The sequence below is a fragment of the Schistocerca serialis genome, chromosome 7, assembly GCF_023864345.2.
Source record: "Schistocerca serialis cubense isolate TAMUIC-IGC-003099 chromosome 7, iqSchSeri2.2, whole genome shotgun sequence".
Classification (NCBI taxonomy): domain Eukaryota; kingdom Metazoa; phylum Arthropoda; class Insecta; order Orthoptera; family Acrididae; genus Schistocerca; species Schistocerca serialis.
Window position 1 is genome coordinate 189,083,962 of NC_064644.1, and position 26,527 is coordinate 189,110,488.

The window sequence follows — 26,527 nt, forward strand, 5'->3', positions numbered from 1 at the left end:
AGGTGTATGTTTCTGGAGAACGTGTGCAAATACTCACCTTCTATGAAAAAGCACATTTGCAGAAACATTTTGACACAGCACATTTTCGAACACAATTCAGAACAGTTGTGTGCTGTGTCAGAGGTTTTTGCAAATGTGCTGTTTAATGGAAAATGTACATAAACATTCGCCAGAACCATACATCTACTACTACGATGGTTGCCCAGAAAGTAATGCACCGCATTTTTTTCTTCAACAATTCTTTATTGAACATAATGAGAACTACACACACGAAAGAATGGTGTTTTACCTACACATCCTATTTTTCCAAGTAATTTCCATCCCGATCTATGGGCTTCCTCCAGCGCGAAACAAGGGCGTGTATGCCCTGTCGGCACTTCAGTTTGGAACCGCGCGACCGCTACGGTCCTAGGTTCGAATCCTGCCTCAGGCATGGATGTGTGTGATGTCCTTAGGTTAGTTAGGTTTAAGTAGTTCTAAGTTCTAGGGGACTGATGACCACAGATGTTAAGTCCAATAGTGCTCAGAGCCATTTGAACCATTTTTGTCCTGTCGGTACCAATCCTTATCCTGGTGGCGGAGCCAGTAAATTTTGGAAATTTGTGGTAAGGTAAATGGAACCAAAGTGCTGAGGTCATCGGTCCCAAAGCTACTTAATCTAACTTAAACTAATTTACGCTATGGTCAACACACACACCCATACCCGAGAGAGGACTCGAACCTCCGACGGGGGGAGCCGCACGAACCCCGACAAGGCGCTCTAGACAACGCGGGTACCCCTCGCGGCGCTTCGCTGTGTGAATCACCTCTTCATCGTCCTCAAAATGTCTTCCACGAATGGCATCCTTTAATGGCACAAACAAGTGGAAGTCCGAAGAGGCTAGGTCAGGTGTGTCAAGTGTGACAGCCGTGATGGTCTCCCCGACCGCTGCAAATCGTGGAGATCCGCCGGACCTCCATCTGAAGACCTCACCCTCAGTCGACAGCAGATGCTCCATAGACTCTGCACGAGCTTTTGTGAATATTCCCCAGAGTTTCTTTCTCCGCAGTGAGGAATTCAGTGACGGCACGTTGCTTGTAATGTACATCACCTACAGACGCAATATTGAAACTGTCCTGCATCTACGCTATCTGCCGGAAGTGACGGAAACTCAGCTCGCTCACTCAGGAGACTTCAAATAATAGATACGTAACGCTTCGCTTTGGTAGCATTGTTCTCGACTGGGAAAAGAAATGTGATGCATTACTTTCTGGGCAACCCTCGTAGAAACAGTTAAGGATTAAATGAAATGTAAAGTTGATGTACACTCATGCTCACAAATTAAGAATAATGGTGATACATGGTGAAACAACGTTCTGGTGGGCGGTTTGTGGGTTTAAATCACCTCGGGGTATGACCATGCGATGCATCTGACCTGCGGTCGTCGCACGGTGACACTGGCAGCAGTCCACATACGCAGAGGTGTGTTGGTGCAGCGAGTAAGTGTGTAGACATTTCCAGACGTGCTAATTGTGACTGTGTGTTGAAAATGGCTCAAAGAACACATATTGATGACGTTATGAGGGGTAGAATACTAGGGCAACTGGAGGCTGGTCAAACACAGCAGGTCGAAGTACAGGCCCTCCGCGTGCCACATAGTGTGATCTCAAGATCATGGCAACGATTCCAGCAGACAGGAAACGTGTCCAGGCGCTACAATACGGGCCGTCCACAGTCTACAACACCACAAGAAGACCGATATCTCACCATCAGTGGCCGCAGACGGCAGTACTGCAGGTAACCTTGCTCAGGACCTTACCGCAGCCTCTGGAGCTGTTGTCTCCAGATGCACAGTCTACAGACGACTGAACAGACATGGTTTATTCACCCGGAGATCTGAAAGGTGCATTCCACTGACGTCTGGTCACAGGAGAGCCCGTAAAGCGTGGTGCCAAGAACACAGTACATGGTCATTGGAACAGTAGTCCCATGTTATGTTCAAGGACGAGTCCAGGTATACTCTGAACAGTGATTCTCGCCGGGTTTTCATCTGGCGTGAACCAGGAACCAGATACCAACCACTTAATGTCTTTGAAAGGTACCTGTATGGAGGTCGTGGTTATGATTGGTGCAAGTACACCCTGCACGTCTTTGCCAGAGGGATTGTAACAGGTCAGGTGTATCGGGACGTCATTTTGCACCAGTATGTCTGCCTTTTCAGGGGTGCAGTGGGTCCCACCTTCCTCCTGATGGATGATAACGCACAGCCCCACCGAGCTGCGTGGTGGAGGAGTACCTTGAAATAAAAGATTTCAGGCGAATAGAGTGGCCTCCTGTTCTCCAGACCTAAAGCCCAAAAATGGTTCAAATGGCTCTGAGCACTATGGGACTTAACTTCTGAGGTCATTAGTCCCCTAGAACTTAGAACCACTTAAACCTAACTAACCTAAGGACATCACAACATCCATGCCCGAGGCAGGATTCGAACCTGCGACCGTAGCGGTCGCGCGGTTCCAGACCGTAGCGCCTAGAACCGCTCGGCCACTTCGGCCGGCCCCTAAAACCCATCATACCCCAGCAGCTGCTCGACCACCTGATCCAGAGTATGCCAACCCGTTGTGCGCCCTTGTTTTAGTGTGCATGGTGATCATATCCCAGCCGGCCGGTGTGGCCAAGCGGTTCTATGGACTTCAGTCTGGAACCGCGCGACCGCTACAGTCGCAGGTTCGAATCCTGCCTCGGGTATGGATGTGTGTGATGTCCTTAGGTTAGTTAGGTTTAATAAGTCTAAGTTCTAGGGGACTGATGACCTCAGATGTTAAGTCCCATAGTGCTCAGATCCATTTGAACGATTTGATCATATCCCATATTGAGGTCGGGGTACATGCGCAGGAAACAGTGGTGTTTTGTAGCACATGTGTTTCGGGACGGTTTTCTCAGCTTACCACCAATACCGTGGACTTACAGATCTGTGTCTTGTGTGTTCCCTATGTGCCCATGCTATTAGCGTCAGTTTCGTGTAGTGACACGTTGTGTGGCACTGAAAGGGTCATGTAGCCACCTTTCATTAGTCCGGTAGCCCATTTTCACTAGCATTTCTCTTTCTTTTCCTTGTTCATCTTTTCTCATAACTCATAGAGGTGTGATTGAATGAATGTGGTTGTGTGTCACGCTGCTAGACGGTGGCGTCTGCTGAAGAAAGTCTGCGATAGTGATACAGATTCAGCAGCAACTGTACAGAATAGCCAACTCTCGTAGTGGTCAAGTAGGCAAAGAGGTTTGCTCTACTGGTGAGAAATCCACCTGCGTTAGGTTGGTGGCGGAAATGGCATCCTTGGGTTTTCCGGGCCACGTGGAACGTGGAGGAGGCTGGAGAGGAAAAAGGGAGGCACTCTGCCACCAGCACGGGAAGCGTCCATAGCTGTGCTCCAGTCGAAGAAAGGTGAGTTAGACTGACCGCGCGGCGCGTTGTTACTTGGCGAAAGGAGAGCTGTTAGTTTATGGTCTCGCCTTTCAGCTCTGGAAGATTGCTTTGCCTTGTCGCAGCCAGGAATGCAAAACTTTGACAGATTTTTCTTTTAGTAAATTTCTATAGCAGACTTGGATCCACCGGAAAAGTGTCACACAAAGGTGTCGATAAGAAGTGAGCACTCACTTCTGTATGAATGTCTGTTTGCCTTCAGCTGTGCCTGTACAAAGTTTCATTTTTCTAAATATTAATAGCTTTGCCTTCTCGGAAATTTTTCCTGCTTTATGTATCTTTCGTCTGTGGGGAGCCAACCACGTGGTTGAACATTAGAGTTTGTTGGGCTACCGTCATCACTAACTGTCCGTGCTCATGTTTGTTTTAAAGAATGTTAACTGTTCATGATTGTGTGATGTGATATTGTTGCATCTTGGACACAATACCTAGAAATTGTGTCTCCTCAAACCACGTGGGCACGCGGGTGTACTGCGAAACGTGTACCGTTTCACGAGTTATTGCGATCAATTATCAGGCAACAGCAGTTGTATGAATGGTTCACACCAATGACTTCAGGTGTAGATTATAACGGTGAATGTATCGATGATTTTCTTTAATGTTTCAGGAATTAATGTTATCAGGAATTGTGTACATGCCTCACATCCTTATCTTAGGAATAAATGATTTTATTTACAATTTTCTCTTCTGTTCCGAGGTTACGTTTTTGCACCTAAGCCATTCACCTCGTAGCTTTCCCGTTAGCACATCCAATGCGTTTGCTTAAGCACAGGTCCAGTGATTAGTTTCCCCTTGTGTTTTATAACAAATGCTTTAGATTAAGTCTTATTTTCAGGTGTGTTGCTGGGAGCTGATCTTATGCAGTGTTCATGCATTTTCTATTTTATTTTAAATGTTTATTTTAAATGTTTTAAATGTTTGATTGTCGTGAACAGTGCACGGGCAATACTATTAATTACATCGCATCCCCTATGAGCGACATTAGAACGTATGCATTTTTGTGAGTTTTTGGTCTGTGATCAAATTAATTTATTTTCCGACTCGACCAAACCTTTGTTTAGTTGTATGGTTAGAGTCGGTGGCGACCCTAATCTTCTCACGTTAGTTTCACAATCAATAAGCATTTCCATTCCCACTCTTAACGTAATAACCCGTAGAAACAGGTTAGTTACAGCACCACATTCTACAATTATCCTTAATTTATGAGCACGAGTTTATATTGTCAAAGCACCTGAAGACAAGCCCCCAGGGCTCGAAACGCATCGTACATTTTAATTAAAATTGGGATCCTTTCGGAAATACGTGTTCGTAGAAAAAAGTGTTTTTCCGTGAGTGTGAGAGAAATTTTGTTCTGGCCCTCGTATCCCCTATGAGCGACATTACAACGTATTAATTTATTTTCCGACTCGACCAAACCTTTGTTTAGTTGTATGGTTAGAGTCGGTGGCGACCCTAATCTTCTCACGTTAGTTTCACAATCAATAAGCATTTCCATTCCCACTCTTAACGTAATAACCCGTAGAAACAGGTTAGTTACAGCACCACATTCTACAATTATCCTTAATTTATGAGCACGAGTTTATATTGTCAAAGCACCTGAAGATAAGCCCCCAGGGCTCGAAACGCATCCTGCATTTTAATTAAAATTGGTATCCTTTCGGAAATACGTGTTCGTAGAAAAAAGTGTTTTTCGGTGAGCGTGAGAGAAATTTTGTTCTGGCCCTCGTAAAGGCAAGACGTACTTACCTCGGTGCGAGGAATCTGGGAGCGCGGAAGGTCGTTCCGAGAGTAGCGAGCCGGAGCGCTGCCGGTACTTACCGGCGAAGGGCGCGTCGGCGAGGAACTCCTCGACGTTGTTGTCGGTGGAGACGCTCTTGTCGGAGAGCGAGACGCTGCTGGAGAGGCTGCCCGAGGAGGCGGCCAGTGACGGGCACAGCAGCAGCTCCTCCTCCGTCTCGGTCTCCATGTCGCGCGACCGCCGCTTGTACTCCTGCGGACAGCGCCGACACGACGCGGTGAGAGCGAGCCACGCCGGCGTCGACAGCGGCCAAGACGCCGCCGCCAGCAGCCGCATGGCTGGCCGGGGGGGGGGGGGGGGGGTGCTCTGTTCTGGCTAGGAGCGGGACACCTCCAAACCAACTGGCCGCAGCGGGAGGAGGGTCTGACAACTGATTTGCTCTTGCACGAGACGGAATACCCTGCAAATCTGGCAGCCCAACACATATAAGAAAGCCTAAGACGATTCCTCGTCCAATTAAGTCTTTAATGGGCGGAAATATCAAATATACACTGAGAGTGCGCTGGCTCTTAAAAACATTGTGAGGCGACTTTCAAGGCGCCACAAAAACTGCAGCACTCGAAAAGGAGGAAGACACTGCAGCTTACAGTTCCGCTGCACTTCCAGGACAGCATCCAGCAACTGATTTTCTGTCCAGCACCCACGAAAACTAATGTAACAATTCAACACGTATACGAAGCCTAAAAAACTACTAAAAGCTTTACCGTATTTGTTCAGCAACTGGCTACATGAATCTACGTTATTGGGTGAAAATATTGAATATATGATGTGGGTGCTCTGTCTGAAGTCTTAAAGCCGGTGCGAGGGAACTTACGCGGCGGCACACAAGGGCAACACGCCAGGAGGAAAAGGATTCTGCGGCATGCAGTCCAGTGGCACTCACACAAAAGCACGGAGCAACTGACTTCGTCTGCAGGAGACACACAACTCTACGTATCTTACAATGCAACACATATACAACTGCCACAAAAATACAGACTGCAGTGTGCTTGTTCAGCAACTGGCCTCGCGGTTCTTCGGTCAATTCTGACGTTAATGAGCACACCGGTGTAAACTGGAACACTTGCCTCCAAAAGCCTCCCTAGCTTCATTTACGCAGCCAGGAGATAAGTGGAGAGCGGCTTTTTCATCGTACCTGCAGCGAAGAATGGTGTGCGAAGGTCCCTGGCGACAAGAGCACTGAATGTCTCAGCCAGGGTTCCGCGCTGGGTTCACGCGTTCCGGCGACACGCAAACAGGAAATCCTCTCGCAGTGCGGTTGACAGCTTCCTCAAAGTTGCCGGTTAAGCGAGGTCGGTAACATATTACCCACACCCGCAGAATACGCGGAAGGATTACGCAACGGCGAGACCTAGCGTCGCAATACACCACAGTTTACTGGAACGGAAGCAAAGTCAGAGTCTGAAGAAACGAATAAAACCCCTTTCTTCGTGGGTTAAAAACACTTTTGTGTATCACATTACAATGTGCAATAGCTCTGTGACAGCTGCTGCCATCGAGATCAGCATACGATGCAAGAAAGTTCAGCGTATCTTGCTGGGCGGGCTTCTTGACGTTCGGGCGCCTACATCGGGGACAGGAGATTCCGCACCTAGCAGCTTCGTGCCAAGTGTAAAAGGAGTGAGATCAAACAGAAAGTATTCGACAGTTACAAGCTTCCGAAACTGAGATTTTGAACAAACTGGACTGACAAGATAGTTTCTCCCCGTTGGAGTACCGACTACTGTTGTAAGATCTGCAGCTACTTATCTTGAAAGTCTTGTAACGCTGAGGCCAGAGCACAGTTGTGAACCAGTGCCAGCCATGGCTGCAGTCTGCCGTCTCCTAGACGCTTCTTCACGGCAGACGGGGACAACACTGACGGGCACGGGAGGCAGCAGGAGTTGGGACGACGGCTGGCATTTTTAAAATACCGCACGTGTCCCTCGGAAAGGCCATGCGCTGCCCGCCTGGCATTTACGACCTCTGCCGAAGTTGCGGCGGCCTTTCTGCAGGGGGCAAGTATCGGCACCGCTGCGGCCTTCGTGGCCTTCGGATAAAAGTACCGCCGGCCGCGGTGTCCGAGAGGTTCTAGGCGCTTCAGTCCGGAACCGCGCGACTGCTACGGTCGCAGGTTAGAATCCTGCCTCGGGCGTGGATGTGTGTGCTGTCCTTAGGTTAGTTAGCTTTAAGTAGTTCTAAGTTCTAGGGGACTGATGACCTCAGAAGTTAAGTCTCATGGTGCTCAAAGCCATTTGAACCATTTGATAAAAGTACCGCCTCGCAAAACTATTGTTTACGTCTCGTGGTCGTGCGGTAGCGTTCTCGCTTCCCACGCCCGGGATCCCGGGTTCGATTCCCGGCGGGGTCAGGGATTTTCTCTGCCTCGTGATGACTGGGTGTTGTGTGCTGTCCTTAGGTTAGTTAGGTTTAAGTAGTTCTAAGTTCTAGGGGACTGATGACCTCCCATGTTGAGTCCCATAGTGCTCAGAGCCATTTGAACCATTTTTTGAACTGTGTGTGTCTACAATACAGATCACTAGAACCGTTCAATAAGGTTTTTGTTACAAAACGGGTGCTGAATTTTAAAATGAAGCCAGTTTTTCGCCATCTGGTTCATTTTTATTTGATATGCTACCCTCTACCTATCGAAATTTTAGAAAACACCGCTTATGGGCTAATCTTCCGTGGTTTAACATAAATATGCCGCAGATGTCTTTGTTGATCATCGAAATATGTACAAATAATTACCATCAGTTCAGAAATCTGACTTCAGGAAATAAAAGTGTTTTGGCAGCACTGCCAATGAGTCATGCTTCTCATGTTCGTTTTCACTTCCATCTCAGGACCGAGAGTTTTGATAACTATTCAAAGTGACTGCTTGCTGTTTTTAAGTGCGTGAAGATTTGTAGTACGTGCTTTCTATCAATTTAGTAGAGGAAACGCCTTCTACAAGTGAAAATAGTGCAGTTTCTTTAAGGTTAACTGTGAAATCGCAAATTTGGGAATTTAATCCTCTTGTAAACAAATGCTACAAACTTTATTTCCGATGTAAGTGTGACGATCAGTACAAGAATTCCTCCCCCCCTCTCCTCCCCCCCTCCCCCCCTCCCCGATATATGCTGTTAGTACTGTACTACGCGCATGCCAAGATGGTTAAAAGGATTATTTTATATGTACTTTGCTGTTCCCATCATTCGGAGGAACCCGACGCACAATACAATGGACTGTTAATTTAGTCTGACAAAAATAGGTGGAATCGTATCTACAACAAGGAAAACTTTGGAATATCGTAATTAACCATCTGCTGTAATGCCTGTATATCACAGTGAAGAATTGCCGATATCAGTGTCTCCTGAGATGTTATAGTGAAGCCGCGCGGAATTAGCCGAGCGGTGTGAGGCGCTGCAGTCCTGGACTGTGCGGCTGGTCCCGGCGGAGGTTCGAGTCCTCCCTCGGGCATGGGTGTGTGTGTTTGTCCTTAGGATAATTTAGGTTAAGTAGTCTGTAAGCTTAGGAACTAATGACCTTAGCAGTTAAGTCCCATAAGATTTCACACACATCTAAATATTTGTTACAGTGAGAGGAGACGAATACAGTACCGAATGCGCCAAAGACAGCGAAGAATCTGTGCGTAACGAACCAAAATTTCAAGACCACACTCAATCAAATGAGCCACACTTCTCGTCCCAAAGGGATGTAAGCGATTTTATTGATTTAAAATTCGTCTCAGCAATAGGCTGTGCTTTCAGATTCGTGTGTATAAGGCTGGATCTCCTTCTTCTTCGCGACATGGGAGTGTTTAAAGTGACCACCATGCTACGTTTTCTGAATATTTCTCCAAGAAAGCTGACCTGCTTTTTCATAATGATGTTTGGTCTACCATGGAGACACTTGGCCATGACTTCAGAGTAAAAACTGGTGGTTGTTCTTTGACTCCAACAAAGTTAGTCTGAAAGCAGTACTTCTTCAAAATGGGGACAAATTCCTTTCTTTTCTGATTGCTCATGTAGTTAATCTGAAGTTGACATATGAGATTTTAAGCTGATTCTCAAACTTAACCAGTACGCGGAAACACTCTAAGACAAAAAAGGCGCACCACGAAGCAGTTGTGCAAATTGGTCGCGAACTGATATTCACATCGACGAAAAATGTAAAATTGTAAACTTTGGCGGCCGATGGATGAATGGGTGACGTTGCAGCGCAATTTCATCACCCAGTTGGCAAGGATAGTAAGCGGGGAACACGCCGATACCACGGCATAAAGTCTTCGCGTATTTCATTCCGTGTACTCAGCTGGACAGTTACTATGCCTCGCAGACAGACGCTTGAACAACATAAGCAGATGTCAGCATTTCAGACAGTACATGTAGTTGTGCTCCAAGAAAAAGGTTAGAGTAATTGCAAATCGCTCGAATTTTGAATAGAAGCGACGCCACTAACCAACGATGTTGGCGGGAATGGGTGAACCGTGGCCGAACGCAGCATCAAGAAGGAAGTAGTTGACGTAGACTCGACACAGGGAGATGAGGGAACGTGAGGTTCGGGCAACCGTCAGAGACATCCTCTGAGCTCCGGATTCATCATTAAAAGTCGAAACCCTCAGCTGCCGACAGGTGTTGTTGATATACCTCACTGGGGACAGCTGAAAATGTGTGCCCCGACCGGGACTCGAACCCGAGATCTCCTGCTTGCATGGCAGACTCTCTAACCATCGGAGCCACCGAGGACACAGATGAATAGCGCGGCTGCAGGGACTTATCCCTTGCACGTTTCCCGTGAGAACCACATTCCCAACTGTCCACAATCTACACTACTGGCCATTAAAATTGCTACACCAAGGAGAAATGCAGATGATAAACGGGTATTCATTAGACAAATATATTATACTAGAACTGACATGTGATTACATTTTCACGCAATTTCGGTGCATAGATCCTGAGAAATCAGTACCCAGTACGTGATAGAAAGGCAGAAAAATAACCATCGCGTTTGCGCCCCATCCTCATGTCCACACAGTCAGTGAGGTTGCCCAATTTGTTGTTGTATTAACGCGGACCTCCCAATGTGTCTACGGGGAATGACGTACACTCGCTGCAGTACAAAGGCGGATGGCGGTCCAATGCGCAGTAGAAGGAGCAGTCTGCCATGCAACCCCACCAGACAATAGTTTCATTCTGCCTCATCCGTCGATAGCATGCGCAACGGAATGCGTGCAGGACATTTAGCATTGATTTAAATGTTAGTTCAGGTACGGTAAGTTTAACAAACCACTGTAGCGTTCATTATCGATGACATAATGAAAATTATGTATACTAAAGGTGGAGGGGGCAGAAAAGGAAGAGACTTTTGATGTAAGCTGCATCGGGACTTCATGCGGAACCAGCGGCGACGAGCGAAAATGTGCTGCACCGGGATTCGAACCCGAGATCTCCCGCTTACGAGGCAAATGCGTTAACCATTGCACCATCCGGACACGGTGTTTATCGCACCTACACAGACTCCTTGTTAATCCCTGCAGGAGGTCGGACGTAATTGTGCATCCGCACTGGAGGTGGTAGAGTCATTGCTCATCGAGGCGAATCGATTATATGAATGCATTGTGTTTTTTTCTATCTGGTATGCATATATAACTTTTCTGTTTCCCTCAGCAGACGCGAATGCGTTGCACATGTGAACTGAAACCGTCGTAGAACGGAAACGGCACGTTTCCGGATATGAGTTCCTATTCAAAACATTACGAATATGTGCTCATTCCCTTCTATAAGTCCTAAAAGTTGGTAACGGGAATTTCCCAATACCCTGTATGCTAGCTGGTTATTTGGAATCAGCACCATAAGAGAGATCGACGCGGAGACGTGACAGAATGGCAGTAAGGAAACATCCCCACAGTCTCGTACCTTGCAAAACGGCACTGATCACAGCGGAGCATGACGCTTTACGTCTTCAATGGATCAAACAACACAGGAACTGCACAACAGCTGACTGTAGGAGAGCGATGTAGTCCGACGAGTCACGACTTCTCATCTCTTCAAATGGTGGAAGGCGTAGAGTCCACCAAAAGCCGAATGAGGTCATTAACCCGCTATAAGTGAAAAGCATAATTCAAGAGGGAAGTGGTTTTCGTACGCTTCATATAATTCACCGTGATCGCAAAGCAATACATTTATTTCAACGTTCTCGGACCAAGCGTTGCCGTTTCTCGCAGATCCTCGTAATATGCTGTGAACGCTCTCGTCTTCCAGGAAACAACAGCCGTCTTCTTAGTAGTGCACGCATACGTTCCTCGTTTGACGAACACCCGGGCACTCTATCGTACCTCGACTGGCTCGTTAAATCACTCGATCTTAAAACCACAGATAATGGCTGGGGCTATTTGCAACAGCGGGTGGATCTAGTCCATTATCAAGGCTAGAGGCAACGTTACACGGTATTAGCATCATGTCTCCTCCGGGTGACTAATTTTTTGACAGCTGCGCTTATTAACAATGTATTTCCCAATTTACTATACTCCAGCTACAATCTGCAAGCAGGCGATCTTCAGTACTATCTCAGTACCAGATCAGAGAGTCTAACAGCAGTTATGAACTTCATTTTGCAAGCAGTTTATAACTGGACAAACAAAATGGGACTTAGGCTGAAATATAATAAATCGCATGCCATACATATAGTGAATCTGTGTCTAATCAGTCCACATCTGTTGCACCTCTTTTCTAAATAATACACAAATCACTTTCGGTCCTTCAGGGATCTTTTTAGAACACTTGGATGAACACTTACTGTGTGTGAAAACACTGTATATGTGCCGCGTGGTGTATGTGTCGTTTCATATTATTTACAAAACAAAAATATCAAGATGAAAAAGTTTCAGGGGATAGTGCTGCCAATTTTTGGTAACTGCGTTGTCCTGCGCGGTGGTCCAAACTGTTACAGATTCAAGTGCAGGGACGTCACTTGAAATTACCGCGTAATTTCGGGTAACATACCCATTGCCCTCGTTCTCTTGAAATAACAATAGCCTCCTTATACATCTGAGATCAAACACATCACAATCGCCAAGCTCAGAGTACTTATACTAACATAAGCCATAAACATTTTTTAGTTTCTTGTCTTCATTGTATCTGATGCATTGCCTTTAATTGTCACGTAAGTGCGCGTTTGTCTAAACTAAAAACTGTCAGGTATCTAATCTAGTTTAAGAGAGCGCTAGATATTCTGCCAAGTACAAATAAGCGAATAAATAAGTAAACAAAGCTATAGCACCTACTTCCTGCAGAGCTTGCCCAATGTTCTAAATACAGGGTGATTCAAAAAGAATACCACAACTTTAAAAATGTGTATTTAATGAAAGAAACATAATATAACCTTCTGTTATACATCATTACAAAGAGTATTTAAAAAGGTTTTTTTTTCACTCAAAAACAAGTTCAGAGATGTTCAATATGGCCCCCTCCAGACACGCGAGCAATATCAACCCGATACTCCAACTCGTTCCACACTCTCTTTAGCATATCAGGTGGCCGAAACACCATATCCTTAACATACCCCCATAAGAAAAAATCGCAGGGGGTAAGATCAGGGCTTCTTGGAGGCCAGTGATGAAGTGCTCTGTCACGGGCTGCCTGGCGGCCGATCCATCGCTTCGAGTAGTTGACGTTCAGGTAGTTACGGACAGATAAGTGCTAATGTGGTGGCGCTCCATCCTGCTGAAATATGAATTGTTGTGCTTCTTGTTCGAGCTGAGGGAACAGCCAATTCTCTAACATCTCCAGATACTGTAGTCCAGTTATAGTGGCACATTCGAAGAAAAAGGGACCAAAAACTTTATTGGCTGAAATGGCACAGAAAACGTTCACCTTAGGCGAGTCACGTTCATACTGAGTTGTTTCCCGCGGATTCTCAGTGCCCCATATACAGACATTGTGACGGCTGACTTTCCCGTTGGTGTGGAAAGTTGCTTCATCACTAAACACAATCTTTGAAACGAAAGATTCATCTGTTTCCATTTGAGCAAGGATAAAATCACAGAAATCGATTCTTTTAATCTTATCAGCTGCAGACAGTGCTTGAACCAATTTCAGACGATAAGGTTTCATAACTAACCTTTTTCGTAGGACTCTCCATACAGTTGATTGTGGAATTTGCAGCTCTCTGCTAGCTCTGCGAGTCGATTTTCCTGGGCTGCGAACAAATGCTTGCTGGATGCGTGCTACATTTTCATCACTCGTTCTCGGCCGTCCAGAACTTTTCCCTTTGCACAAACACCCATTCTCTGTAAACTGTTTATACCAACGTTTAATACACCACCTATCAGGAGGTTTAACACCATACTTCGTTCGAAATTCACGCTGAACAACTGTCGTCGATTCACTTCTGCCGTACTCAATAACACAAAAAGCTTTCTGTTGAGCGGTCGCCATCTTAGCATCAACTGACGCTGACGCCTAGTCAACAGCGCCTCAAGCGAACAAATGTACAACTAAATGAAACTTTAGAGCTCCCTTAATTCGCCGACAGATAGTGCTTAGCTCTGCCTTTTGTCGTTGCAGAGTTTTAAATTCCTAAAGTTGTGGTATTCTTTTTGAATCACCCTGTATATTGTACCACAGGTTGCGGGGATGTGAGTTATGAAAGGTTAACGAATTTCTGTATTTGCTGCTCCGAAGAAGTGACTGTTGTCTAGTCATCATTTAAAAAGAAACATTTACTGATTTACGTAAATCATCTTTATTCCACTACTAATATTATTTCTCTCTGTTGTTATTATCTTCGTGGACGATGCAGAGAAAGAGCAATTGGCGGGAGCCCTTCGTGTGAACTAGAATTTCTTCAATTTTAGGCCAATATCATTACGCGGGACATATGAAAGCGAATATCATTACGCACGACATATGAAAGACAGAAAAATACATGCATCGCATTGGGGGATGGATCGTTGGAATTTTCGTAATCATGCGTGACGCGTAACATCTTAACTGTACCACTTTCTCCGTATTTCACCACATTTGTGACGCTCTAGCGTTGACAAAATAATTTCGAAGTGAATCACGCCGTTCTTCTCTTAATCCTTTCCATATATCTATTATATTGCCTCTCACGGGTGTAAGAACCATGAAAAATACTCATGAATCGGTTGAATGAGGGGTTTTGTAAGCACGCACGGTGATGAATTACATTTCCTTATAGCTTTTTCGATGAATTTTAGTTTGGCATCTCTTTTCCTGCAACTAGACTTATATGATTTTCCACCTTACATCGCTCCACGATCTGGCGATGTTTAGAACTGTACTTATTAGCATGTAGTTCACAACAGTTTTTCCCACGAAACCAAAATGCATGGGATACATTCTATCATGATAATAGACAGTCGAGTAAAAACATTGTGACCAATTGCTTAATAACGTGTTGGTTCACATTTTGAACGCATTACAAGAACTATTCAGCGTGGGACGGATACAACAAATCCTTGGTATGTTTCTGGAAGTATGTGGCACCTGACGTAACTTACAGGCCGGAGGTTTGTCGGTGTGGAGCTGGTCGCCGCTAGCACGCCATTGTGTTCCACTGGGTTCATATGAGCCAAATCTAATGGCGAAGACATCAACGCGTATTCCCTATCATGCTCCTCAAGCCATTGTAACACGATTCTGGCCTTGTTAGTTATCGCGTTCGTATACGCCTTCGCCGTCGGAGAATACATTAAACGTGAAGGGATGCCGGTGGTCAGCAATAAGGATTTACGTGGACCACATCTATGATACTACCTTTCGTTACTACCATAGGTGAAACAGAATGGGAATGCTACCATGGCATAATACCGCAACCACTGCACTGCACCCAAGGCACGCTGCATGTTTCGAGCAGCCGTTCGCCTCGATAACGGTGTATTCGGACTTGCTGTCGCGAATGGGTCGCGGATGTGAGTAGAAATTGATGAGACTGCATAAGATGAACATGTAGGAAACCAACCTAACGTCAGCCAGGGCGCTGGAAAGCAGGAGAGGTTGCGTTTTTGTGGCAAGGGGCGCTGGAGCTACACAGCCAGCTACGACAGAATGTTCTGGAAGGACGAAAGGTCACGGGAGACGCGCGTGATCGCTGGGGATTGCATCAGACAAGCCTAAATAAGCAGGGCCGCTGGTGCTGCTAGAGAGATTCCTTCGACAGTTGCCTCAGACGCTGGACCTGAATTACTCTGCCCTCGGGACGGGACTTAAGTTTCTCGTGGCACTTAGCTGCACAGGGTACAAGCAGGATTGCACAACTTACAATCAATGTGTTGGTGCCTCTTAGGGTTCGACAGTGGTCTTATCCTACCTCGTGTTTCATCTCAGTTATTTCATCAGAAGTATACGTCCCTTATCACACCGAGTTCCCTTATCTGCAAAGAATTTCCAGCTTGTTTTCCAGCACCAGGACTGCGAACTGGACGAGCCACCTCATTACTGGATTTAGCGTCTAGTTCCCATCCTGATACGCTCGCAGGAAACTACAGACGCGACAATGTCTATAGACCTGGTGTAACAAGTAATGTGATTCATACAACCAGGTGACACGTTTCCGTTGCCCCACGGCCCATTCTCGATGATGTCGAGCTCACTGCAAGCGTAACTGACGATGTCGTTGGGTCAGTTCGGAAATACGTGAAGTTTGTCTGCTGCGGAGTATCATGTTCAACAATGTGCGCAGAATGGTGTGCTCCCAGACATTTGTACACTGTCGTCAGAGCTTCCACATATCGCCTCCTTTCCTACTTTACAGAGCGGGCAAGACCGCCATGTTCTGTGATGAGTCGTGGACGTCCTGCATTACAGATCAGGCTGACCTCTGGCCTTCACACTGTGGGATGAGACGCGCATGTATAAACACCTTATCGCATTCTCGTGGTTTCATCGACCTTCAATCACTTTCATAGGTTTCGCGACAGTAACACACCAACAGGCGATCAGATTTGTCGTTGCCGAGTTGCTACTTTCTAGGCGCTCGACCACAACTATCCGCTATTTCTCAGAACCGCTTATGTCAGTAGATTTCTCCATTTGCGTCCCGTATCGTAGCTACAAAGATTTCCCGTTCGTCGCTGCTCTGCTTATATACTTTCCTTACCGCTTCACATCTACATCAACATCTACCGATACTCCGCAATCCCATTACGACACGTGGTGCAGTATACCCCGTACCACTACTAGTCATTTCCTTTCCTGTTCCATTCGCAAATAGAGCGAGGGGAACCCAACTGCTTGTATGCCTCCATATGAGCCCTAGTTTCTTGTATCTTCGTGGTCCTTATGCGCAATGTATGTTGGCACCAATAGGATCGTTCTGCAGTAAGCTTCAAATAGTGATCCTCGAAAAGAACGTTGCCTTCCCTCTAGGGATTCCCTTTTCAGTTCCCGAAGCATTTCTTTAACACTTGTGTGTTGTTAGATCCTACCGCTGACAATTCTAACAGGCTCCCTATGAACTGCTTCGATGAATTCCTTTAATTCGACCTGTAAAGGATCCCAAACACTCGAGCAGCGATCAAGAATAGGTCGCACTAGAGACCTTTATAAGTGAACCACATTTTCCTAGAATTCTATCAATAAACCGATGTCGACCATTCACCTTCCCCTACCACAAACCTCACATGCTCTTTCCATTTCATATCGCCTTACAAAGTTGCGTTCAGATACTTAAACGGCGTGACTCTGATCAGTAGGAAACTACTGATGCTGAATTCGAACATTATGGGTTTGTTTTTCCTCCTCATCCGCATTAACTTATTTATTTCTACATCTAGAGTTAGAAGCCATTCATCACACCAACTAGAAATTTGGTGTAAGTCATCTTGTATCCTCCTACAGTCATCCAACTTCGGCACCCTATCGTAATCCACAGCATCGTCAGAAAACAATCGCAGATTGTTGCCCATGCTGTTCGTCAAATCATTCATGTACATGGAGAATAACAGCGACCCTGTCGCACTTCCCTGTGGCACTCAACATGATACCTTTATCTCTGATGAGCACTCGCCGTCGAGGACAATATGGTCCTATTACTTAAGAAGTCTTCGAGTCACTCCCGTATCTGTGAACCTATTCCAGATGCTCGTATCTTCTTTAGCAGCCAACAATGGCGCACCTTATCAAACTCTTTTCGGAAATCTAGAAATATGCTATCTGCCTGTTGCCCTTCATCCGTAGTTCGCATTATATCATGTGAGAAAAGGGCAAATCTGTGTTTCGCACGAGCGAAGCTTTCTAAAACTATCCTACCTCACGCCCGCCCGGTCGCCTGGTTAGCCGTGCGGTCTAACGCACCGCTTTCCGGGGGGGAAGGTCTGCTGGTCCCCGGCACGAATCCGCCCGGCGGATTAGTGTCGAGGCATGGTGTGCCGGCCAGTCTGTTGATGGTTTTTAAGGCAGTTTTCCATCTGCCTCGGCGAATGCGGGCTGGTTCCCCTTATTCCGCCTCAGTTACACTATGTCGGCGATTGCTGCGCAAACACTTTCTCCACGTGCGCGTACACCGTAATTGCTCTACCCCGCAAACATTTGGGTTACACTCGTCTGGTGTGAGACGATCCCGGGGAGTCCACTGGGGGCAGAACCGCACGATAACCCTGGTTTGGTGTGTGTGTAGGAGGGGGTGGGGGGCGGTGGGGTGAGTGGACTGCTGTAGCCTGTTGTGGGGTTGTCAACCACAGGGGTACAGCGGGGACGAAACCTCCCCGTCGTTTCTAGGTCCCCAGTTCCATGCAATACAATACAATAGAATCCTAGTTCACAGAAATAAGCTTCTCAGTCTCAAGGAAATTTATTATATTCGAACAGAGCATATATTCAAGGATTCTGCAAGAAACCGAAGTTGGCGCTATTGGTCTATACTTTGCGGGTCCGTTCGTCTACCTTTCTCATGTACTGGAGGAGTCGCCTGCGCTTTCTTCCAGTCACTTGGGACTTTGTGCTGGGCGAGAGAGTCAAGATAAATTCAGGTTAGGTAAGGGGCTAACGCTGTCGAGTATTCTTTGTAAAACCGAATTGGGATTCCATCCGGACCTTGTGATTTATTTGCTTTCAAATCTTTCAGTTGCTTCTTTATGCCAGGGATGCTTATTACTCCTTCGACCATACGGGAATCTTTTCGATGGTTGTACGGTAGTATGTAGGTACGGTTCTCTTGCGTGAGTACACATTTTCGAAGTGCCACGAACTGATATTCAGTCTTGCCGTAGACGGTGGTCATAATGTTTTGGCTCGTGAGTGAACTACAACTGAGAAGACATCACATACATGTTGAAACAAATACTGACATCCTCTGCATGAGAGCATTGAAATGATTAAATGGCGACGTGTGATAATTTGTGCCGGACGTGGACTGGAACCTGCATTTCCCGCTTTTATGCGAGCAGTTGTCTTCACCCATTCGGCTATCCGAGTACGTTTCAAGTCCGGCCTAAATTCCCAACTTGTCGCTCACTATTGCCGTTGCGCCCCGCCGCCGCCCCCCCCCCCCCCCCTAACCCTCCCAATCTATTTCCTTCATGGTTCGCAACATCTCTCATGATTCTCGTAAGAGATCCGACTTAGGGTGCGTCCACACTGAAGATATCACATGTCCGAAAGAACAGGCACCACACACGTAATAGTAATGCCTTCACAGCATTACACAGTATTTTCAATGTGAATGCACCCTAGGTTCGGCATGTTGCGGGATCATGTGAGATGCTGTGGATGAGGCGGGCACTCGCATAAAGCGGGAAATCCGCGTTCGATTCCCGGTCTGGGACAAATTTCCACTTGTCGCCTTTGAACTGCTTCTATGCCCTCATTCGGCGGACGTCAATATTTCTCTTTCAACATGTACATGTACAAAGTACGTTAACATTTGAAAATTCGATACTTCACGGAATAATGCAGGTTGTTATTGTTATGATCTTCAGTCAGAAAACTGGTTTGATGCGAGTCACCATGTACTCTATACTATGCAAGCCTCTTTAGCTCAGAATAACCACTGCAACTTACATCCTTCTGAATCAGCTTGCCGTATTCATTTCTTGGTCTCTCTCTACGATTTTTATCCTTCACAGTCCCCTCCATTACTAAGTTGGCTTGATGTCCCACAATGTATCCTATCAAATAGTCCCTTCTTCTAGTTAGGTTGTGACACATTTTCTTTTCTCCCCAATTGTATTCAGTACCTCCACATTAGTTACGTAGGCTACCCATCTAGTCTCCATCATTCTCACCGTAGCACAACATTTAGTTTCTTTTTATCTAAAGTGTTTATTGTCCATGTTTCACTTCCGTACATCGCTTCAATCCATACAAATATTTTCAGAAAAGATTTCCCAAAACTTAAATCTGTATTCGATGTTAACGGATTTCTCTTCTTCAGAAAAGTTTTCCTTGCCATTGCCAGTCTATATTTTGTATTCTCTCTACTTCGGCCATCATTAGTTATTTTATTCGTCAACCAGCAAAACTCATCTACTACTTTAAGTGTCTCGTTTCCTGATCTAGTTAGCTCAGCATCACCTGACGGAATTCGACCGCATTCCATTATCCCTGGTTCGCTTTTATTGATGTTCATCTTATATCCACGTTTCAACACACTATCCATTCTCTTCCAAGACCTTTGCTATCTCTGACAGAATTACAATGTCTTCGGCATACCTCAAAGTTTTTATTTCTTCTCCCTGAACTTTAATTCCTTCTCCAGATTTTTCTTTGGTTTCCTTTATTATCTGCTCAATGTATAGATGAATAACAATGGGGATAGGCCACAACCCTACCTCCATTCCTTTCCCGACCACTGGTTGCTTTTCGAGATCTTATAACTGCTGTCTCTTTTCTGCACAAGTTGTAAATAGCCTTTCGCTCCCTGTATTTTAACACTGCCACCTTCAGAATTTCAAAAGGAATAGTCCAGTCAACATTGTCAAAAGATTTCTCTAAGTCTACAAATGCTACAAACGTATGTTTGCCTTTCTTTAACTTGCCTTCTACGATAAGTCGGGATTTCGTAACGTGTGGCCACATTTCTCCGGAATCCAAACTGATCTTTCCCGAGATCGGTTTCTACCAGTTCTTCCGCCGGCCGAAGTGGCCGTGCGGTTAAAGGCGCTGCAGTCTGGAACCGCAAGACCGCTACGGTCGCAGGTTCGAATCCTGCCTCGGGCATGGATGTTTGTGATGTCCTTAGGTTAGTTAGGTTTAACTAGTTCTAAGTTCTAGGGGACTAATGACCTCAGCAGTTGAGTCCCATAGTGCTCAGAGCCATTTGAACCAACCAGTTCTTCCATTCTTCTGTAAACAATTCGTGTTAGTATTCTGCAACCATGACTTACTAAACTGTTAGTTCGATAATTTTCACATCTGTTAGCATCTGTTTTTTTTGGGATTGGAGTTACTACATTCTTCTTGAAGTCTGAGGATATTTCGTCGATCTCTTATATGTTGCACCCCAGATGGAAGAGATCTGACATGGCTGGCTCTCCCAAGGTTATCAGTAGTTCTGATGGAATGTCGTCTACTACCGGGGCCTCGTTCCGACTTAGGTCTTTCAGTGCACTGTCAAATTCTTCTCGCCGTATGAAATCTCTCATCTCCTCTCCATCTACCTTCTCTTCCATTTGTATAAAATTGCCTGCAAGTCCATCTCCTTTGTGTAGACCATCGATATGCACCCTCCACCTTTCAGCTTCCCCTTCTTTGCTAAGGACTGGTTTTCCATCTCAGTCTTGGTGGTCGTACAGCTGTTTCTCTTTTCTGCAAAGACCTGTTTAATTTTCCTGTAGGCGATGTCTATTTTTCTTATAGTGATACATGCTTCTAAATCCTTACTTTTGTGCTCTAGCCATTCCTGTTTAGCCATTTAGACTCAGAGAAAGCTTTCGACAATGTTGAGCGTCTGAAATTTTGAAGGTGGCAGCGTTACAATACAGGGATCGAAAAGCTATTTACAACTTGTGCAGAAACCAGACAATAGTTATAAGGTCTTGAAAGGAACCAGTCGTCGAGAAGGGAGTGGAGATAGGGTTGTGGCCTATTCCCAATCTTATGGAATCTGTACATTGAGCAGCTTCCTGTCAATCTCATTTTTTAGACATTTGCACTCTCTTTCGTCTGCTTCATTTGCTGCAATTTTATATTTTCACCTTTCCCTAATTAAATTCAATATCTCTTGTGTTATCCAAAGATTCCTACTAGGTATTGTTACGTATCTGATCCTCGGCTGCCTTCGCTGTTTCATCTCTCGAAGCTAACCATTCATCTTTTGCTGTAATCCTTTCCCTTGTACGGGTCAATCGTTGCCCAACGCTCTGTATCTTACAACTTATCCAGGTCCCATCTCATTAATTTCCTATCATTTCGCAATTCCCTTAGTTTTAATCTGCAGTTCATAACCAATGAATTGCGATCAGAGCCCACACCTGCCCCTGGAAATGTCTTACAACTTGAAATCGGGTTCCGAAATCTCTATCTCACAATTATATAATCAGTCTGAAACCTTACGGTGTCTCAATGTCTCTTCCAAGTATACAACCTTCTCTCAAATTCTTAAACAAAGTGTCAGAGAAGATTAAATTGTGTTCTGCACAAAATTTTACTGCGCAGCTTCCTCTTTCATTCCTTTCCCCCAGTACATATTCACCTACAGTTTTTCCTTTTCTTCCTTTTCCCTATCTGCCTTGGCTAGGCAGAGAGGTAAAAATTGACGCACGTTAATGGAACAACAGGGGTCTTTAAGAAATTAAAAAGTGCACAAAATTACCAAAGGATTGCGCTTCGTATGATACAAAAGCAATAATTAGCATAACAATTGATGTTTTTTACAACAAGTGCTCAACGTATCGGCGGTAATCAACAATACCTATAATCGAGGAACAATATTGTGAACACCTGTCAGTACGTACGGTGAGCAATTACCATCGGATTTTGTCTTTCAGCATCCCTAATGAGGTCGGACGAACGCGGTGGACTTGCTAATTTAGATAACCCCACAACCAATAATCGCCCTGACTGACTTTTGGGGACCTGGGTGGCAAAGCATAACGGAAGTGGCGGCTCAGCACGCAATGATCGCCAAACGATGTGCGCAAGATATCATTCCCACGTGAAGCAATATGGTGTGGAGCACCATCTTGCGTGAAAGGTGTACTTTCCAGCAGATGTTTATGAGCTAGGCTAGGGATGATACAATTCTGTAACGTATCATCGTCCAACTCTCTTTCATGCGTCGTCAACAACGTGTTGCTGTCCAACACCATCTGCTGGCCGCTTTTTGCACTCATTTTTGGGTTCAATAAAACCGCTTGTCGGTTCAGGTACGTGTGTCAAGAGTTACCCCTCTACCTGCATTATTTCGAGAATCAGTGCATTTTTCAAATGTTAACGGACTTTCAGATCACCCTGTATATACTCTTATACGTCCGAGGAATCACGAATATGTGGGGAATGTGTGACATGTCCGAGAGAACAAAATGGTTCAAATGGCTCTAAGCACTATGGGACTCAACATCTGAGGTCATCAGTCCCCTAGACTTAGAACTACTTAAACCTAACTAACCTAAGGACATCACACACATCCATGCCCAAGGCAGGATTCGAACCTGCGACCGCAGCAGCAGCTCGGTTCCAGACTGAAGCGCCTAGAACCGCTCGGCCACAGCAGCCGATCCGAAAGTACAGACACCATACAATAGTGAAATCACATACGTTGTGTGTGTGCGTGTGTGTGTGTGCGTGTGTGTGTGTGTGTGTGTGTGTGGGTGGGTGGGTGGTTTTGTGTGTGTGTGTGTGTGTGTGTGTGTGTGGAATCGCAGCCCGGCACGTCAATCCGGCAACGCCAAGCATAGCACAACAATTAAAAATTCACCGGTGTATTTGTTTGGTACTACGCCTCAGACACCACCACTATTCCAGCATTTATTTACAGTGCGATAAATATGAATCCAGGCTTCCCCTGAGCAAACGGCTTATTGCTTTCATTCTGATGCTTAATTTTTAAGTCAATCAGTAATGTAGTACGCCTATTTTAAAACAATTTCATATCGTTCTCAACTGACTCGTTTATTATGGCACCTGTTTAAGGCAAATCCCACAGGAAGAAAAAATTTTCTCAGAGTTTCTTTTCTAACTTTGAAGTCCAGATCTCTCCGACAAAAGCTGTACAGGTTTAGTCAAATTGATATTTCGTTGTATTGTTCATAATTCCATAAAAATCGTCGATTATTTACACATTTAACATTACCATTTAGGGATACTATTGCGTGCACTTTGCTTCTTCTTTTTTTGAGTTAATAATTAAACGACACCATACTCAGTATCGCATCCCCAAAGTTGTCATTTGCACACATCGACTTAGATAACTTCAACATGCTGCACGTTCCATTACTTTTTTCGTCTGAAAAATCACTCCTTACTCCTTTTCATCGTCCATAAATAAAACTGAGTTAACAGCAAGTCCCAGCAGCTGCCCGCAAAGGAATTTTCTCCGATCAATGTCCGCGTATACACTGCAAGGTAGCAGCACGCATGACTTTGTACAGGCTGTGTTTAGTCATGCAACCCAAGTTAGCTCCCGCTGCGTGCGGGGCTAAGGTCCGCTTTGCCGCGTAAATAAGTGCTTCGTTCACGGACCGAACAGGCCCTGATGAAGACTTCATCTACCTCGCAAGTACAAGGGTATTCATAAAGTTTTAATCACCACATCATAAATTAAAATTACGTAGTTAATTTTGTGTTTGTTTCCAACTACATGTCTGTAGTCCTGGTAAATACTAAAATCTCCGCGCCAGAGTATTGTAGCACGCCGCTAGAGCCGCCGAACTAAGATGGTAGAGTCCACTGATGGAGTGAAGCTTCGTGCGGTACATCTTTTTCTGGGACTGAACGAGAGCAACGATGCAGCATTTCTTGTTGAGTTGGTGGAAATGTATGTCAACAGGGCACTATCATATGACACAATGACTAGGTGACGCCGACGCTTCCATGTGGTCAGACAAGTCTGAAATATCAAGAACGAAGTGGTAGACCACGTCTCTGCGAAGAATCGGGGATCACAAAAGTAGTGGGGGCCCTGGTGTAGGAATACGCCGCATCAAAATCTAAGCTATTATTTAAAGTGTAAAAATCAGTCGTGAACCAGTTTTTAGCATCTTGGACGATGTTTTGGACATGATAAAGGTCGCCAAGTATTGTGTTCGGCGACTGCTCACATCCATTCAAAAATCCCGTTGAACTGAGGTACTAGAGGACGTCAAAAAATAACTTACGGATGTTATCCCACGCTAAGGATATTGTACAACAAAAGTACCCCATTTTCAGAAGAGACTACATGTTCTCAGTTTCCTGCACATATAGTTCTGCAACAGTACAGGTAACAAGTGCATCACAGTGTGTGGGGGTAAATGGTGCGGCAACAGATATGTACGTGTGTCATTACGAGTATTGTGCGAGAAACGCCTAAATTGCACAGAAATTCACCGTGAAATCTGGCCTGTATATGGACCAACTGCAATGTGCTTCCACCCGTGCCACACCACACAGACGACGTTGGTGTTGATCGGGAAGGAAAGCCATCGACATCGACCACAGACGACACTGTCCAGGCAAAGGAGTAATGATTCTTAGCAGTTGCAGAATTTGTGACGATGAGGAAATTCACACATACGTTCTTCAATGGTTTCATGACCAAGGAACGGAGTTCTATCGTCAAGGAATTGAACGACTGATAGAAAGTTCCGACCGTTGTTTGTGGATAAAAATACAGAGCTACTATAAATCATTCATTCAAAGTTCTTTGTTTTGCGAAGTATTGCATGTACAAAAATGATTTATGCTTGAGAAGATCCGTAAACTCACAGAGCTTGCACTGAGCACATCGTTTAGCGTTGAGAGTGTAGCGCCTTGACAAAGTAGCGACAAAGCAAGAAAAGAGTTTTTGTTTGTTGAAATACGCGTAGTTCTTATCTGTTATAACAGTGCAACCCGCATCAGAAGGAATTATAGGAAAGAACCGCCGTATAAAAGGAGCGTTGTGCCTTTGTACCGACAATTTAGGGTCACTGGTTGCGTCTGTAAATAAGTAACTGCCGATGGACCAAAGTGACAAATACTTCTTTTGTGAGAAAACTGTGACGAGTACCTTTTAACCTTGATATGTTGCAGTTGTGGTTGTCTCCAGGAATGACTGCTGATTCCGAGAACTTCATCTACTAATAAGACGCAGCAGCCCTTCATTCTAGCATCGACGTCCGCCGCTACCTAAATGCCGAACGTCTGCGCCACTGCATTGGGTGTTGTGGTGAAGATGAAGTGGCTCTGTTCCCCCAGGTAACCTGACCTAACGCTATGTGACTTTTTGTTTTGAGGGCACATAAGGGACCGTGTTTAGGTACACCCACTGCCGAGGACACTGGAACAGCTCAGAGAACGCATCAATACTGTGATGTCTATGTGACAGGGTGTTGCAACGTAAGATATGGAACAAACTGAACTGCCGCTTGGACCTTTGAGGTGTAAACAGAGGGGCACTCATAGCACATTTGTAGAGTGGAAACGGCAGACTTGGTGAGTTCTCGGTTCTATTCATACAACAATCATATCTGTACATGTGATACTTCGAAAAACATGTTGTTGTTGTTGTTGTGGTCTTCAGTCCTGAGACTGGTTTGATGCAGCTCTCCATGCTACTCTATCCTGTGCAAGCTTCTTCTTCTCCCAGTACCTACTGCAGCCTACATCCGTCCGAATCTGCTTAGTGTATTCATCTCTTGGTCTCCCTCTACGATTTTTACCCTCTACGCTGCCCTCCAATACTAAATTGGTGATCCCATGATGCCTCAGAACATGTCCCACCAACCGATCCCTTCTTCTAGTCAAGTTGTGCCACAAGCTTCTCTTCTCCCCAATTCTGTTCAATACCTCCTCATTAGTTATGTGATCTACCCATCTAATCTTCAGCACTCTTCCGTAGCACCACATTTCGAAAGCTTCTATTCTCTTCTTGTCTAAACTATTTGCCGTCCACGTTTCACTTCCATACATGGCTACACTCCATACAAATACTTTCGGAAACGACTTCCTGACATTTAAATCTATACTCGATGTTAACAAATTTTTCTTCTTCAGAAACGCTTTCCTTCCCATTGCCAGTCTACATTTTATATCCTCTCTACCTCGACCATCATCAGTTATTTTGCTCCCCAAATAGCAAATCTCCTTTACTACTTTAAGTGTCTCATTTCCTAATCTAATTCCCTCAGCATCACCGGACTTAATTCGATTACATTCCATTATCC

At 45.3% G+C, this 26,527-nt stretch overlaps 1 protein-coding gene across 1 annotated transcript in view; it reads right to left on the minus strand.

Moving 5' to 3' along the window:
• Positions 1–26,527, minus strand: part of LOC126412963 (ankyrin repeat and SAM domain-containing protein 1A-like) — a 611,160-nt gene that overhangs the window by 13,534 nt on the left and 571,099 nt on the right. The window contains exon 11 of the mRNA XM_050082855.1: positions 5,208–5,451. Within this exon, the coding sequence (XP_049938812.1) occupies positions 5,208–5,451 (244 nt within the window). The remainder of the gene's footprint in view (positions 1–5,207; positions 5,452–26,527) is intronic.